General features: G+C 46.6%; 1 protein-coding gene across 1 annotated transcript in view; it reads right to left on the bottom strand.

Annotated features, from left to right (window-relative positions):
• The window catches only part of LOC119394920 (disintegrin and metalloproteinase domain-containing protein 10), a 177831-nt gene extending 161995 nt beyond the window's left edge, over positions 1-15836 (bottom strand). Inside the window, 1 exon segment of the mRNA XM_049415682.1 lies at positions 15374-15836. Within this exon segment, the coding sequence (XP_049271639.1) occupies positions 15374-15452 (79 nt within the window). The 5' untranslated portion in view covers positions 15453-15836.
• Between the last annotated feature and the right edge of the window lie 396 nt (positions 15837-16232).

Raw genomic sequence — 16232 nt, 5'->3', positions numbered from 1 at the left:
AGCCACGTGCTCAGCACAGCAACACTTCGGTCGCTACAGGCAACAACGACGGTCATGCGTTCTTATCCATGCAACAATGAAAGGTGGCAACGTGAAATGACAGGTCACCTCGATAACATCGATAGAAGATTAGATCGCCGTATCAGAAACGGCTGACTGCGGGCCAGCCCATGATGGAGAGAACATCAATTATTGAAAAACGGCGCATAGAAATACGCATGTAACCAGCGCACTTTCGGAGGCTGGTCAAATGCGCTTGTATTGGCTCACAATTGTGAGCCAATACAAGCTTCGCTTGAGAATTTCGCAGTTGACGTCATGTTATGTCATTCATAACCGAACATTTGGTCAACTCTGGGGCTGGTAATAGAATTACGTGTTATTGTGCCCTGCATCCCTTATGTAAGGAAAACAGGGGCAGTGTTCTCGAGTGATGAGTTCCTTCAGGAGCTGCCATTATCACTTTCACGAGATATCGCGTGACTCGCACCGGAGGAGGCTGCGTTTACGGCCGACAGCGCTTCTGGCGTTGCGCCAATGTCTTTGTCTTCGCACAGTGCCAGGAACGCCGTCGACTGTACCTTTCCGTGCCTCTGATACCAAGTCAAACGATACCTCGCGAAAGAAACAGTGCCTCCGAAAGTGATCGCTTGAATAAAATGTCCCAGGAACAGCATGTCATCACATGTTGAATGAAGAAAGTCGCAGCGCATATTCAATTCAATTCAATTCGATTCAATACTTTATTTATTTTCACTGAACCATGAAAGTAAGGGTCAGTCACAAATAGCTACTACAGCTGTTTCAGACGGACGTAAACGTGATAATAGAATAATAAACAACGGGGCCTAAACCCACAAGGTTCGCCCAATATGGAGATCAGTCTTTACCGGTTTCGCTGTTGCGTTCGTAACAGACAAAGCGACGTGACAGTATTATACATTCCAAGCACTCGCAGAGCCTTGTAGTAACAAGTTTCGTCAAATCTTCTGCAATATATCGGCTATACTTCTTCGGTCTTAACCCATATATGCCCAGTGTCCTACATATAGGACGCTTCTTTGATGCACTCTAACATCGCTATTTCTTCAGATGATGACTAGCGCCACCTACAGCACATCAAGCGGGCCTCATTCTCAACGTGTGCAAGCATAGAGATTGCTTGCTTTTCATGCTGTCACGTGCCGACCGCTTTCTCCGGGCAAACGCGTGCTTTGTGTGAAAGACGTCATGGGGAGGAAGAAGTGCAATGTCGGTGTGCACGTGAAATGTTTCAAGGGCTTACCACACCCGCACATAGCACCCTTAACGCCCAGTGTCCTATATGTGTAGGACGGCTTGAAAAACAGTGTCACGTTGACCTGGCAGTAAATAAACAACTTGTGCTTTCTTTTGAGGGTAGAAATACACTTCCTGCGAAAAAAAAAATATTTGTTTTGTCATTTTTCCTGAGTTTGGGCATATATGGGTTAACGCATAAAAACACGTACCCGGTTTATCCTTTTTAAAGTGATTACAGCTTCAGTTGATTCTTTCTCCTTTTAGTACAAGTCTTATCTGTTGTCCTAGCGGTGACTTCAGCTCCAGTTATCAAGATTTAAAAGAGAAATGTTTAATTTTACGAGTACAGCCGTAAACTATTACTGCAAGCTTTGCGGCAGTCGTTTCTTAGATAAAGAAAACAAGAGACAACTGCCATTTACGAAATCCACGCAATAACGTCCCTTACAGATATATGCATAGCTGCAGCAACGTTTCGAAAGCAACGGAGAGGAAAAAACGAAGAAGTGGCCCAAATATGCACCCACTGCGAGGACATGGTTCAGCGGCTGCTTCAAAGGAATGGAAGGGGGCGTAATACAATTACCGCCGCTTTCGCGCGCAAGTTATATTATCCAGCACGGGCACATTTCGTGGAACGGGCATTGTATCAACCCATATAATAAGGCTGATTTTTTTTCTCTTTGTTTCTCTCTCTCTTGCGCAGTGCTTTGAATCACCGGGTACTTTAGGCACAAATAAAATGCCTTCAAAAGAAAATAATAAACGGGTCACGTCACTCGCAATCTCTGCCAAACGATGCGATGGGGGAGAACAAAAATGACAAGGCGGGCAATATACCGCGCTCCTTATCTCTTTTATCTTTTTCTTTCTTTCTTTCTTTTTCTCCCAATCAATGCGTACTGCGAACGTCAGCGCATAACATGCGGTACCTCAGATTCATTACCGCGAAGCGGAGTGCCAGTCGAAATAAAAATCCACCATTTATTTACTGCTTATTATTGAATGCGAAGCATTCCTCGGCGAACCTTAGGAACTTTGAGCGTTTCTGTCTACGTATCTATCTGTCTATCTAGCCGCCTTCGTCTGGGTGCTCTCGTGATAGCATCGTTATCTTGGTGTAGACAAAAATCGGCATGGGAGGGTAAGAGGTTTCGACGTATCTGACTGCCTGGTGATGACATGAGTAACCTCAAAATCCTGCCGCGTACGTCGGCAAACCCTTTCATCCGCACACGTGTGGCACATACGGGTCGCTGTATACGGGTATGCGCCACAGGTGATTGACAGTTTATATCTACGGAGGAATGGCGAGTACAGACATTGGTAATTTAAATGCGAGAGCGTTAAGAAAAGCCGGCACCGGCATCGTTGACCCGACGAAAGCAAAGAATGAAACTTAGGATTCCAGCAGGAATCGAACCCAAGCATTGTACGTGGCAGTCAGGTGTTTTACCACAGAGCCGCGCCAGGTCTAGAAACTGGTTTGGAAAAACACCCTATGCAAGTGTAACGTTGGTACAACGTCAATTGTGGTTGTGGTGCTGGCTATGAAATTTTATAACAAAGCAATAAACACGAAATATCTACTCCTACGATACAGACGTCATGTCAGGTTAACATCTGTGGTTCCAGTGTTGGGTCCGCTTTTATAGCAGTCTGAGAGACATTACATTTGTATTCCTATGATTCAGCAAGCTATATTCAAGCGTTGCTCGACCCCTGAGAAATACGCTAACGAAAGATGCGTACGATATTCACATCATCGCTCCTTAAAGTGCACTTCGTTTCGGTAATACTGACGCCCGTGTCTTAACGTGTGTGCTGACGTTACGTCAGACCGTAAGTTACCCTTTAAACGCCAGTGTTTTCGACGTGCCTGGTAAGCCCACGATATGCACACAACCCACACTTACAAAAACACGTCGATCCACCTCGTATCGTTTGTTCAAAGCCAAAAAGTGCAACATACAACTACTCGCCGACTGTTTCGCATGAAAGCGATTCCCACAAGGCGCAAGGTCTGGCGAATTTTTTTCGTGAAAATAAGTGCATATCTTTACCCCTCGGAAAGTGCTCTTATTCGACCTTGAACCCTATTTGTTTTCCTTTTCTTTTTCTTCCTCGCTATTAACTTGGCGATGGTTTATACAATTGCAGAGGAACTAACGCATACATGCTTGATTTCAGTGTCCGTGCGTGTGGAATAGGAAGATAATGTACGCAGCGGAAGCTAGTCATTTTGATCGTTTCCATGTCTTGTGTGACCAATATACTCCAACATAGGCATTATGTATCCTCTATAATGTATATGAACGCGAAGCTTCCTTGTATACGCCCCCCGCCGCTGTGGTCTAGTGGTTACGGTGCTCGACTGCAGTGCTGACCCAAAGGTCGCGGGTTCAATCACGGCCGCGGCCGGCCGATGCAGGCGAAAATTATAGAAGCACGCCGACTCACGTTTCGGTGCACGTTAAAGAAATCCATTTGGTCGAAGTACCCGGAGCCCTCCACGACGTCGTGCCTTATCATATCGTGGTTTTGATACGTAAAATTCCAGCAATCAATATTGTCATATGCAGGCTGTTTTTCGAGTGAGAATGATAGAAGTTTGGCAGGAAAACGCTGGCCCAGTGAGTGACATGTAAGGATCTCCACTATGCTTCACTATGCGTGTATTATATTTAATAATGCCGTAGAACTGCAGTTTCTCACTTTTTACTCAATTTCCCGCTTTACCGCCCTCAACGGACGGTCAGTGTATTCGAAAACCATTCGAAAAAATTAGCGTACCTTGCACTGGAGGCGCAATGCTAGACAACGGAGCTGATAGGCACCTAGGTAGCCCTGGCTATTGCTGTTTTGCCAAGTTTTGACATTTTTCTTTTTCATTTTTCCTCTACTTCTTTCTTTTTTTTCTCTCCTCTCTGCTTTTTGTGTATATCTTTATTGTCTCTGTTTATTTCTATTTCTTTCACTCACACACACACTCTCTCTGTCTACCTATTTATTTCTCTTTCTCGGTCTTTCTATCTTTCTTTCTCTGTCTACCCTCTCTTTCTCTCTATTTCTCGCTTCCTCTTTCTTTCTATATCTTTCTCTCACTCTCTCTTCCCCTCTCTTTCTTTAATTCTCTTTCTGTCCTTCTTTCTCTATCTCTCTCTTTCTCTTTTTCTCTGTGATGTGCTTTACTCTCCCCCTCCTCCTTCCCTTCCCCCTTGCTACACTATACTATACAAGGCTATGGTATGCTCTGCTCGCGTGCCTGGATAGCCGAGTGGTTAGGACGCTTGCCTTCGGATCGCGGGTGCGCGGGTTCGAATGTCGCCTCGCGAACAAACTTTTTTACCCTAGAATTTCTTTCTTTCTCTCTCTCTTTCTGTCTCTCTCTCTGTACTCGTTGTCTAGCCCATCAGAGTTATTGCATCCCACGCCGGAGAAATCGGAGCACGTGTTCTCGGAGCGAAGCAGAAGGTGAAGAAGACGACGACGATGAAGAAGAGGACGAAGAGAGCGCGTGCAGTTTCATGATGATGATGATTGTCTGTTCGCGGCTCACGGACCGACGGCGAGCTTAACTAGCTCCGCTGTTCAAATGTCTGTGCTTACGGGTAGGGATCACTCAATTTCAAGAACCAGAGTCGAATTTCACTATAGTCGGTTCGTTGTTTGACAGGTTTTTAAAATAAGCATGTTCTCGGTGTAAGTATGAAGAAAGTGGTTGTCAAGGACCAAATGAGGAGAAAAAAAACGGATCAAAATAGCGTATAGTACCTTGTCATTACGTAACTTGTAACAAACAGCGTCTGGCAAAACGTTAAAGACCTTACAGCTGTCAGTACTGTTTTGAACGCTCGTTCTATTCAAACATCTCTGTTTCCTTCGTCACGTCATTGAACAATCGTTCGAGAGCTTTTCTTGGCACAGTAACCTAGCTGAACGCACGTAAACGATTATCAATAGAGGTCAAGTTTACGAAACATCCGAGGCCTCCCCGTTACTCCTACTAGCCTAACGTAACGTGACAGCCTTTAGGTTGCGATAAAACTCTGGCACAAATCTCGAAATAGCTACCAAAAAACGCTGACGACCTCGCGTTTAAAGAGCAGTGCTGTGTTTATTTTGTGCTGCCTCTATTGCTTTTGAGTCGGAACAGGGCGTTCACGTCCCGACTGTGAAAACAAACCACATTCGAAGCTGCGAGCACGCTTTCGGAAACAAGGACTAGGGAATTCCCGTAGGACTTCTTTTTTTTTTTTTTCAAAAGCGACTCGCTCGAAGCCGTCGAAGCTAAAGCCAGGGCTCAGCATGCATGAAAGTGAAACGTTCCTCATTGTTCGCAAATGCGTAAAAACTCGCGCTTTCGCGTTTCTCTTCGTCTCGCGGTGTCTGCGGCGCGGGCAGTAGGGCGTGATATAGATATCGACCGCTGCCATCCTCTTGTACCGGTCGGGAACAGTTATACGATGAGCCGGATACATTGGGTCATCGACCTGTCCTGGACACGCCCATAGTCTCGATTTGGACAAGGCAGAGAAAGAAAGTCCGACAGTCGCTCATCGTCGACACCCAACCGCGCACCATTCTTTTTTTTTTTCTCTCTTTTACACGCTCCCATTCGTTGTCATCGCAATGAAAAAGCGAGTCGTTCCATTTTGCTTACTGTGCCAATTCGCGAGGACTATAGCTCGCAAGGCATGTCCCCCGCAGACGTCGCAGTAATGGCAAACATGAAACAAGAGCACTGTTTGGTGGTGCCTGTCTGGGAAGAGTTGTAGAGGCATAAGTGTGTCAACATCGAGCGATGCCTGCACTTTCAGAGCGGAGTAAGGAGATACCATTTGGCGAGGAAATGACGTGTACGTGATTTAACCAACCGCCTTCTGCACGAGACGATATTCTAGAGTCTGCATAACTGAAGGCGCATGGCTTTCTGCTTTGTTTGACAGTTGTTGCGATGAATTGCACTCAGGGGCTCGACGAGCAAGCATCTTACTGTGTCCTACTATCGGTTTGGCTAGGGACGGTTCTTCTTCCGGTTTTTCTTGCCATTAATGAACGAGTACAGAGCAAGAAAATAAGCTTGCGCCCGGTAAGCTGATGGTTATATTAAACTTCTCACTAAAATGAGGAAACAAACAGACAAAGAGAAATAGACACAAGGGTTTACATCGGCCAGACCGGCCGATGCGTAAACGATCGAGCGAGGGAGGATGATCTTTCGTTAAGAATAAGCTTTTGGCACACTTGCCTATGCACTGCAGCGTGTGGGGATGTGAGGCATGATTTGTCAATATCACTATTCTAGGTAGAAGCAAGGAGGTGATTGAGCGAGAGATGCTAGAAGCATACCTCATCCGAAAGAAAAAATATATCTGTATTAGCCATACGTGGGTGGTACTGCGTTCAACTGAATTTGATTTTTTTGACAGGTTCCTGAACTAGCACGTGCATTGAGAGTGGCCGATTGTTGGATGTGATGCATGGTGTGTTATTGCGCATGTGTGGCATGGTGTATATATTGCGGTGGATTTGCGAGAATGAAGTTTGTTGCGAGTTGACGCTCTTTCCTTTCGCCTTTTCTTCTCGTTGGTTTGCGTCGTCGAATTTTCTTGTAACATTACATGCATAGTCCCACGTTCTTTAGTTTTGTCTGTTCACAAATATGATATTATTCACTGTGTAATGTGAAGCACCAATTTTGCGTAATCTTCGTCACAAGTGTTGCAGTCACAATCATCGCTATGGTTCTGCGCAATACATAGAGACAAATAAAAATTTAAAGTAACTACCGCTCCCCCTCTGCCCTCAATCCCTTCTCTCGTCCCTTACGGATTTAGACACACCCCCAACTTTTTTTTTTCTGGAGAAATCGTGATGAAGTGCCGATGGCTTGGTTTCCCAGGGAGTAGCTTGGTGGTGTGTCCCGCGTAGCAGATTAACTGCGGAGTCGCTAGATGCTATAGAACTAACAAGCAAATAATAATCCCCACAAAAGCCCTAAAAAAGCGGCGCGACTTTTGCGAAGTCCGAAAGAAGTGAACGCTTAATCAATTTTCTCATTCTCGAAAATATATTTAATTATAATTAAAAGGTCGCTGAAATACTACTTAAGTATAATAAAAAAAGTCGCTCAAATACTACGGGATCACGGAAAGGTAACCTTGATTATTTTGCACAGCTAAAATACATGAGAAATCATGCTTGTACACATTGTTTAGCGAACCTTTGCCAGTGCATGAATAATGTTACTTGTTAACTCCCCCAACCAGTGGCGAAAGAAATTTTTTCTGGGGTGGGGGGGGGGGGGGAGGAGGATTCAACCATTCCTTATAAATGTACGTGCGTGAGTTTGTATGTGTGCGTGCTATACCCCTGTCACACGGGACAACTTAAGTGCACTTTGAGGGAGTGCACTTCGCCGCTAGTGTCATTCGCATGCTGTCGCACGGGAACGTTTAGGGACACTCGCTGCAAAGCGCACTTGCCGGCGAGCGCGTTCGCCAAACTCACTTCACGGCGACGGGGTGTCTAGCCTCGGTAGCAGTGTCTCGAGAATAAGTAAACTATTATCCAAAACCGAGTTTATAGTATTTTTTAAGTATCGTTTTCGTTATTAGAAATATTCTTATGCATTAAAACATACTATACAACAAGAACCACTCTGCTATTTTCGCTCTCAGGCAGTGTACAGCCACGACCGCCAGGGGCATGCCCAGTACGCCCAGCACACGCCGTACAATGGCGGCAGCCGCCGCATTTGTACGTAAAGTTCTTTTTAAGGGCTGCTTATAGCTGTAACACATTATTACTCAAATTACTCAATAAACAATGCCTCAAATAACAAATATCTGCTGTACTACTCAGTTCACCATCGTCATTAGCATCATGTCCAAAGTACACTTCCCTTTCTCGTGTAGCAGCGCGCCGCCAAAGTGACCTTCTGGGGGCGTAAGTGTACTCGCTCAAAATGACACTAAATTTGCCAGTGTGACCGGGGTATTGCAAAATACAAAATACAAAAATTTCGGGGAGCGGTTCAACCCCCCACCACCATGGCTACGCCTTGCACCCAACTAACGTTTTGATTTCAAAGCTCAACTCACAAAGCCATCAACAAAAGCGCGACGAGCACTAAGATCACTGTACTTGCAGGAAAAAGGCCGAGTAAGCCAAGAACCGCGACAAGCGACTGGAAAATTCTACAAGCGACTCGGTGAGTAAAGAAGCCCAAATCCGCTTATTACAAGCGGAACTGGCAATTCTTATCTGACTGGTAGGTCTGTCGGCTGCGTTTTTAAACCGTCGCCCACATATGGTTACGCTTTGTGAATCCCACAAAGGCACTTGTGGCCACTGCCTCGAGGCCCGGGACGTCTCGGGGAACGTATACACAAGTATGCGCACAATTAGGCAGCAAGCACTTACACGACTTCCAGGTATAGCGCCGCCGGCGGGTCGATGTCTCACAAAAAGGACTGACGTTGAAAGAAACACACCTGGGCCCTCACCTGCTAATAATAACCAACCAGAACCCCATGCCCGTAGGCTCATCCTTTCGGCACTACTCTATGTTGTGCTTTCGGCTTCACTGTACTGCGGAGAATACAGCCGAACCAAACAAGAAACACGTGTGTTCTGGCTCGCTCGATTCATTAGGGAGGAAGCGAAGAAAACAAAAGAAAAGGGAGCCGACAAAGTAATCCTTGGCTGTCCTTTTGGGCGTCGTTTCCCTCTAGACAACAGAAACTCCTAGGTTTAAATGCACATATATACCCCGGCATAAAGTGAGCGGGAGGATGACCGCCGCCGTAGCTCAGTGGTAGAGCATCGGACGCGTTATTCGAAGGTCGCAGGTTCGGTCCCTGCCGGCGGCAAGTTATCTTTTCGTCCACTTTACTTTCTTCACATTTATATTCTAAATACTACAGATAACACCCCCTATACTTTCCTTGGCGTTATTGTCTGTCAGTTCTCATTAATATTGTGTCTAACAAAGAAAACGAGCCCTTAAGAGTCATCTTCTTTCCTTCAAACAAGAAACATGTACGTTTTGGCTCGTACGCGGCTGTCTTCACAGGGACATGAGCACGATAAATGAGCAGTATTATCAAACGTGCTGTACAGATTCAGATAAAAATATATGCATGACCTACCGCTGGTTTAGTGACAGTTTCGCTAATATAGAAAATCTGCAGCGACTTTTAAATGCCTCGTGGTGTCTGTTCTAGTCTCTGACAAGGCAATAACGCCACTGCTTGTCAGCGGACACTGACTGACTGTGGCAAACATCACAGTTCACACACCATCGACTGTCTTCTCTCGACTCTTCTCTACGACTGCGGCTACTACCTGTTCTTTCCCGGGAGGAAGATACAGTGTTGTGCCGTCTGCGTCTGGGTGTAGCATTCACCAACGCCTACTCATTTAAGCTCGAGATGGCCGACAACGCCGAGTGCAGCGACTGTGCCGTTGATGAAACAATTGAGCACTTTTTGTGTTACTGCCCGACTTACGCAAACGAGAGGCTTCACCTCAGCACTGCACTAAATCAACTGGACGGAAGCGCTTTCACTGTCGAGAAGATATTGGGACCATCGGGCTGCCCATCACAGTTCCGAAAAGCAACGAAAGCGCTGTTGCGTTTTCTCAAGGATACCGGACTGATTCGCCGTTTGTGACGTCAAACGCGGAACTGTTACGTCAGCTGAAAGAGTGACTTTTCTCTCCTCCTCTCTAACTTTCCTTCCCCCTCCCCCCTTTCCCAGTGCAGGGTAGCCTACCGGGCTCAGCCCTGGTTAACCTCCCCGCCTTTCTTTTATTCTTATTCTCTCTCTCTCTCTCTGACTGACTGACCTACTTATTGCCCGGTCACTTACATAGCCGATTTATTTATTTATTTATTTATTTATTCATTTATTTATTTATTTATTTATTTATTTATTTATTTATTTATTTATTTATTTATTTATTTATTTATTATGACGCTTCAAGTAACGCGTGATTTATTAGATATGCCGTTTTTACATTGCACCCCAATCGGCACTATATCGAACCGCAGCTGTTTATGCACCATACGACCCCGTGCTTAGCTTGTTTTCGTCTTCAACGTCTCAGTAATAAAACAAGGCAATACAACCTGTTTCAACAACAGCAGCAAAAAAAAAAGAACCATTGTACAGGTTCGCACAGAAGGTCCTATTTGTTACGTGAAAGAGGGCACAACAACACAAACGCCTGATTATAAAATAACGGCTTTATTTGGAAGAGAAAAAAAACAGTTAGCGCACGCGCCACGAGACAACGGGACACACAAAGAAATCCTCCCCTTCCTCAAGTCCCGCGATGTCCACTTGGTGCTCCTCGGGGAGATGGAAATTTTTTGCGCCGACTAAAAAACGATGAGCCAACTTTGAGGCCCCGCATGCACTTCCACATATTCCGAGGGGCAAAAAGAAATAATAATAATAAGGAAATATTATCAGCACTGGGGCTCGCCGACCGCACGCGTCCTTCGTCCTCATCGCGTCCGCTCAGTTTTTCTCGGACGCGGTACACATGCATCACATCGCCAGCGTGCGCCCTATACCGCGGCGAGCGCACGCACACGCGACGCGGATGCTGCGTGGGGATCATTTATGCAGCGCGGTCGCCCCTAATAACGCATCCGCGCGTTCCTCGTGCCCGTCTCCGGTCGCCGCTGGATGGATAATCATGGCGAACGAGAGGGAGGCATGGCGGAGAAGAAGAGAGACACAAGAACGCACTCGGGCAGCCACCCCCTCCCAGAGTTCTGCACGTGTACGATGCTGGGGTCACTAACGAGCATGGGGGGAGGCTAACGAGGCGACTCGAACGACATGCGGCGGCTACGGAAATCCAGAAACGCAAGCGAAAAAGAGGGCGCCTGTGTGATTCGTGGATCGATATGTACAAACTTCTAAGCTACATCGCTGTGAGTTTGTGGTCTTTTTTTTTTTTTTTTATCATGAACGTGTCCTTTTCATGGCAGACGAGTTCACAAGTTCGAGCCGTCGTTCTTTAAGCGGCCATGGCCGCTTCATATGGCCATGGTCCGCGACATCCAATTGTCCTCAGCCACATACAGTTAACCAGATATTATGTACAGTTCAACGTAAAGCGTTTTTTTTTTTTTCCTGTAGAAGCTGTAATCCTACCTGCAGCGAGCATTGATTGACTGTGCAGACATGGGATTTGAGTAGTATAGTCTTGCTGTTGATGCGCCACCTGGCTACGGATACCTAGACACCGTAATTAAGCGTTGGAGAGTGTTATGGGAGTATATTGCTGTACAATGAATGCTACCGTGCGAATTATATTCCGGACGCATACGTTCCAGAACGTTTTGTTTCGTTAGAGAGTAGAGCTGGCGCCATCCTGTATGAACAACTCGTCATTGGAATACGATGCACCCCGCCGCGGTGGTCTATAGTGGTTATGGGGCTCGACTAATGTCCCGAACGTCGTGGGATCGAATCCCGGCCACGGCTGCTGCATTTTCGATGGAGGCGAAAATGTTTCAGGCCCGTGTACTTAGATTAGGGTGCACGTTAAAGAACCCCGGGTGGTCGAAATTTCCGGAGCCTTCCACTACGGCGTCCCTCATAATCATATTATTATTATTATTATTATTATTATTATTATTATTATTATTATTATTATTATTATTATTATTATTATTATTATTGATTGATTGATTGATTGATTGATTGATTGATTGATTGATTGATTGATTGATTGATTGATTGATTGATTGTATTCAAATGCGATGCAGTCAAGATGGCTTATGCCCACCGAAACCACCGCACAAATTGATTGTATATAATAAGTTTCTAGGCGTTCTAGCCGCTCAGTCTAAGTTTCTCATTAACAAAGTGAACTCAACCGAACTATGCGCGTCGTCTTTATACGGATCTTTATAAGCCGTGCCTTGCTTCTTTAAGAACCAAAACATGGCCTATACTCGAAAGCAGTTTAAAGTGACAGCGCTGTCACTTGCTAGAACGGTCAGCACAGTTGTGCCTCTGTCCGCTACGTTTGTACAGTAGTTACGGTGCTCGGCTACTGACCCGAAGGTCGCGGGTTCGGTCCCGGCAGATGCGGTGGCATCTTCGATAGAGGCGAAACGTTAGAATCCCGTGTATTGTGCGATGTCAATGCGCGGTAAAGAACATCAGACGGTTGAAATTACCGAAGCCCTCCACTCCCGCGTGCCTCACAATTATATCGTGGTTTTGTCACGTAAAAACGCATATATTATTATTATAGTTCTGCCTCTGTTACGTCACTTTCTCAGCGCCAGTTATCCTGGCGAAAAAGCCGCCTTTCATCTTCTAATCTATAACGTACTCAGGGACAATTTTCCTGTGCAGCGAAGCCAGCAAGTCTGAGCTAAATTTGAGACTCGGAACCACTGTGGGTCATGCACTGTGCTCAGTGAGATACAGTAGATAGTTTTGTATGTTGCGTGTTATCGCATGCGTTGCGTGCATGCTTTGTAATAAGGATGCGCGCGCACCTTGCGTGTCGTTTCGTTTCCCGCTTGTCGCACCTGGGAATGGCATGCTAGGGGTGCGGCCAGGCAAGCCTTTAGTTTCCCGGATTCAGTGACAAACTTGTCAAGGATATGATACGTCTTAAGCAGATTGTCTATATGGCGTTGGCCCGTGACCCGCAATGAAGAATAACGCTAACAAATTGGCACCACCGTGGCTATTTATCACATGTTAAGTACACAACATACAAAATAAATAATAATCAACATGAAAATACTCGTATTCCACCTGGACGGCTATGGCAACGCTGTTGGCCGTCTCTCTCCTGCATTCCCACGACAGCACAGGTACCTACTGACTTAACTACATCGCGTGTGTGCATTGCGTTCGTATGTGCCAAAGAATTGTGGTGGAGACCGGACTGGATAAGCGCCTGTGATAGACAGCCAGGGATTGATTTATATGAAATGTGTTAGTGCATATACTGATGGTAGAAAAGGAAGGTGTGCGGGTGAACAGTTTATGACAGTGTGAACTGCTGCAAGCAAACTGTGTGTTGATATGATATTTTTTTTTCGGATTGTTCATGTTTAGGTACCGTTCAGTATCATTCTTTTTTTTTTTCGCTGCATAACTTCGTGATATGGAGTAGCCGAGGCAATATGGACCTCAACCTCTCCACAGCAAAACAGAACAGAACAGAACAGAATTGTGGGCAGTATAAAAACGAGAACTCGATTTCACCGAAAGCAAAACCATGTTGTTTTTCTGTTCCCTGATAGCCAAGTGACAAGAGGTAGCAGTCGTCGAGAAAGGCGTCAACAGCTCCTTCATTTATTTTTATTTGAATAAAAAACTCACATCTTACTGCGCTGTCTTCATCCTACAGGGATACAATACAATTGGGCCCGAGCCTACTGCCTAAGTACCTCCCATGTTTTATACTACATTTAGAATGGTGTAGGCACGAGCGAAGTGGCGCAGCGTACGTCATTGTAAATACACATAATACCTCCCAAAATATGCAACCGACAGATGACTGCATGTGTGAATGGACGGATGGATGAAAAATTTTATTGTGGTCCTACATGTGTGAAGGACCACGTGGTTCAACGTTGAGTACACGGTTCAAAAGTTGTGACGTCTTCGCCAGGTCGAGGCGCTGACGGCGAACGTGCGCTCAAGGCCGTGAACGCGATAGATTTCGTCGAACGCAAAACAAACGCTAGGACAACACGTACCAATATGACGGATACTGGCACGGCCTGACAAAGATGTCAGAACTTGTCCATGCTGAGAGCAAAGCTCTCACTATATGGACGTTCGGGAGAGGGGGTGGGCCCACTATTACACCCCAGTAACTGGCGCTTCTGTCAGTAGCGGACATTAACAGGATGTTGCTGAATAAAACCTTGGGCCTCACAGCCTTTCAAATGACCTGTGTCTGTAGGCAACATGTGGAGAAATCACAATCCTATACGAAGGAAGTAATCAGTATAAGTTTTCTATTAACTGGCTGTTGACTGTCTTAGTCTGCCCCGCCACGGTGGTCTAGTGGTTATGGCGCTCGGCTGCTGACCCGAAGGTCGCGGGATCGAATCCCGGCCGCGGCGGCTGCATTTTCGATGGAGGCGAAAATGTTTGAGGCCCGTGTACTTAGATTTAGGTGCACATTAATGAACCCCAGGTGGTCGAAATTTCCGGAGCCCTCCACTACGGCGTCTCTCATAATCATATCGTGGTTTTCGGACGTTAAACCCCAGATATTATTATTACTGTCTTAGTCTAATACCTTACAAATCACTAAATGAAACGTTTGAATGGGACGGAAGCCAGCATAATCCATTAGAAAAAGCTTACAGGCAAAGCAACCATTATTTTCCTAAGAACTTGATGTGCTCCGCGCACTGTATTTGGATGCACAGGAACATATATGCTTGATGGAGGAGTTGCAGCATATTGGTATACGCTTGCACTCTCAAGGCACATCCGGGCGGTCACTTTCGAGTGCCCTAGAACACTCTTACGGTGTGGTTTACAATCGACTAGCCTAATACAAGCGGTTGGAACGCATTCACTTCGTAAATATTGTACAGGCAGACGGCCTCGTTCCACCTCAGGTCGAGAAGCGCTCTCATCTTCGAGACTAGAGCGCGTTCGAGAACCGAAAAAATATCGATCACGTGGCTGAACAGCTTAGCGATTGACTCGAACATTCTTTCTCTTGTTGCAATGTTGAGAGGCCCCAGTATCGCTTCAAGTCACGCTGCAGCGAGACACATATGAACCGATCGAATCTGCCCCATAACTTCTGTAGAACTCGCGACTGAACAGATAATGGCGTTTTGTAATGTTTTCCACAGGCTTGCTGCATGCTGAACTTGAAGTATTTTTGATGGCGTGAACATTCGATGCGCGTTATGTTATTTCATTGGATGTAACAACCTCGCTCCGTCGGCTGCCTTCTCGACGGACGAGCACATACACAGATCATGTTGGCCAGCAAAGTCAGCTTGTACATCAAGGCAGGAAGGCTGGTTTGCATTGATTCAAATCGAAGCGAACTGAGCACTCACCGGAGCAGACGGGGCAGGAGCCGAGGAGGCAGACGAGGACTGCGCCGCTGAGCAAGAGCCTCCCCGGAAAGCGGCGCATGGTCCGCCGCTCAGCGCATCGCCGAACAGAGTCCGCACGCGAGCGCGCAGCCGGACGATTCCTCCGGGACGACAAGGTTAGCGGTTCGACTACCGCCGACGGCGACGCAAGGACTCCGGCACATCCCCGGTCCCGCGCTACCGCCACCGCCGGCGGCAACCCCGCGCTGCCGGCATCCTCCTGCGACCGCACTCCGGACGGCGAAGGCACGCTGCCGCCGAGGTCTGTCGGGACCGAGCTTCGACCGCGGCTCTGCGATGCGCCGCCACCACTGGGCGAGACGTGCCCGTGTTTCAGGGCAGCGACCGCTGGGAGACTCGCAGAACTATTCTACTAGCGCAGTTCCTTCCTCCGGGCACCATGGAAGAACCGTCACGGCGGTAGCCTGTCTGCGAGACAAGGGATGACCCAGAGATTATGCGCCATCTGAGCGGTGCCTTCAATACGACCAACATTCCATAGTCGCGATGATTCAACGGAAAACGTGGGTACAATATCTATTCCAACACAACACCTCTGGAATTAGAAATGCTTTTGTAATGTCCACGACAGAGCACTGAAAAACATCGCCAGTAAGCAAACTAACGGCAATTTTATAGAAAGCATGCTGCTGTCTAATGGATGTAGGGCCCTTTCCTATATACAAGCTAAGAAGACAAGTTGATGCCACGTTTGTGTGCGGTGGCTCAAAATTACGGGGCGCGTTCTAATTGCGACACCCTGTGTAATCATCAAGCACACTGCATGGAGTACCCTGTAATCACCAATCAGTACACGCAA

Source organism: Rhipicephalus sanguineus, chromosome 5 (genome assembly GCF_013339695.2).
Source record: "Rhipicephalus sanguineus isolate Rsan-2018 chromosome 5, BIME_Rsan_1.4, whole genome shotgun sequence".
Taxonomy (NCBI): domain Eukaryota; kingdom Metazoa; phylum Arthropoda; class Arachnida; order Ixodida; family Ixodidae; genus Rhipicephalus; species Rhipicephalus sanguineus.
This window is presented reverse-complemented; position numbering and strand designations above follow the sequence as displayed.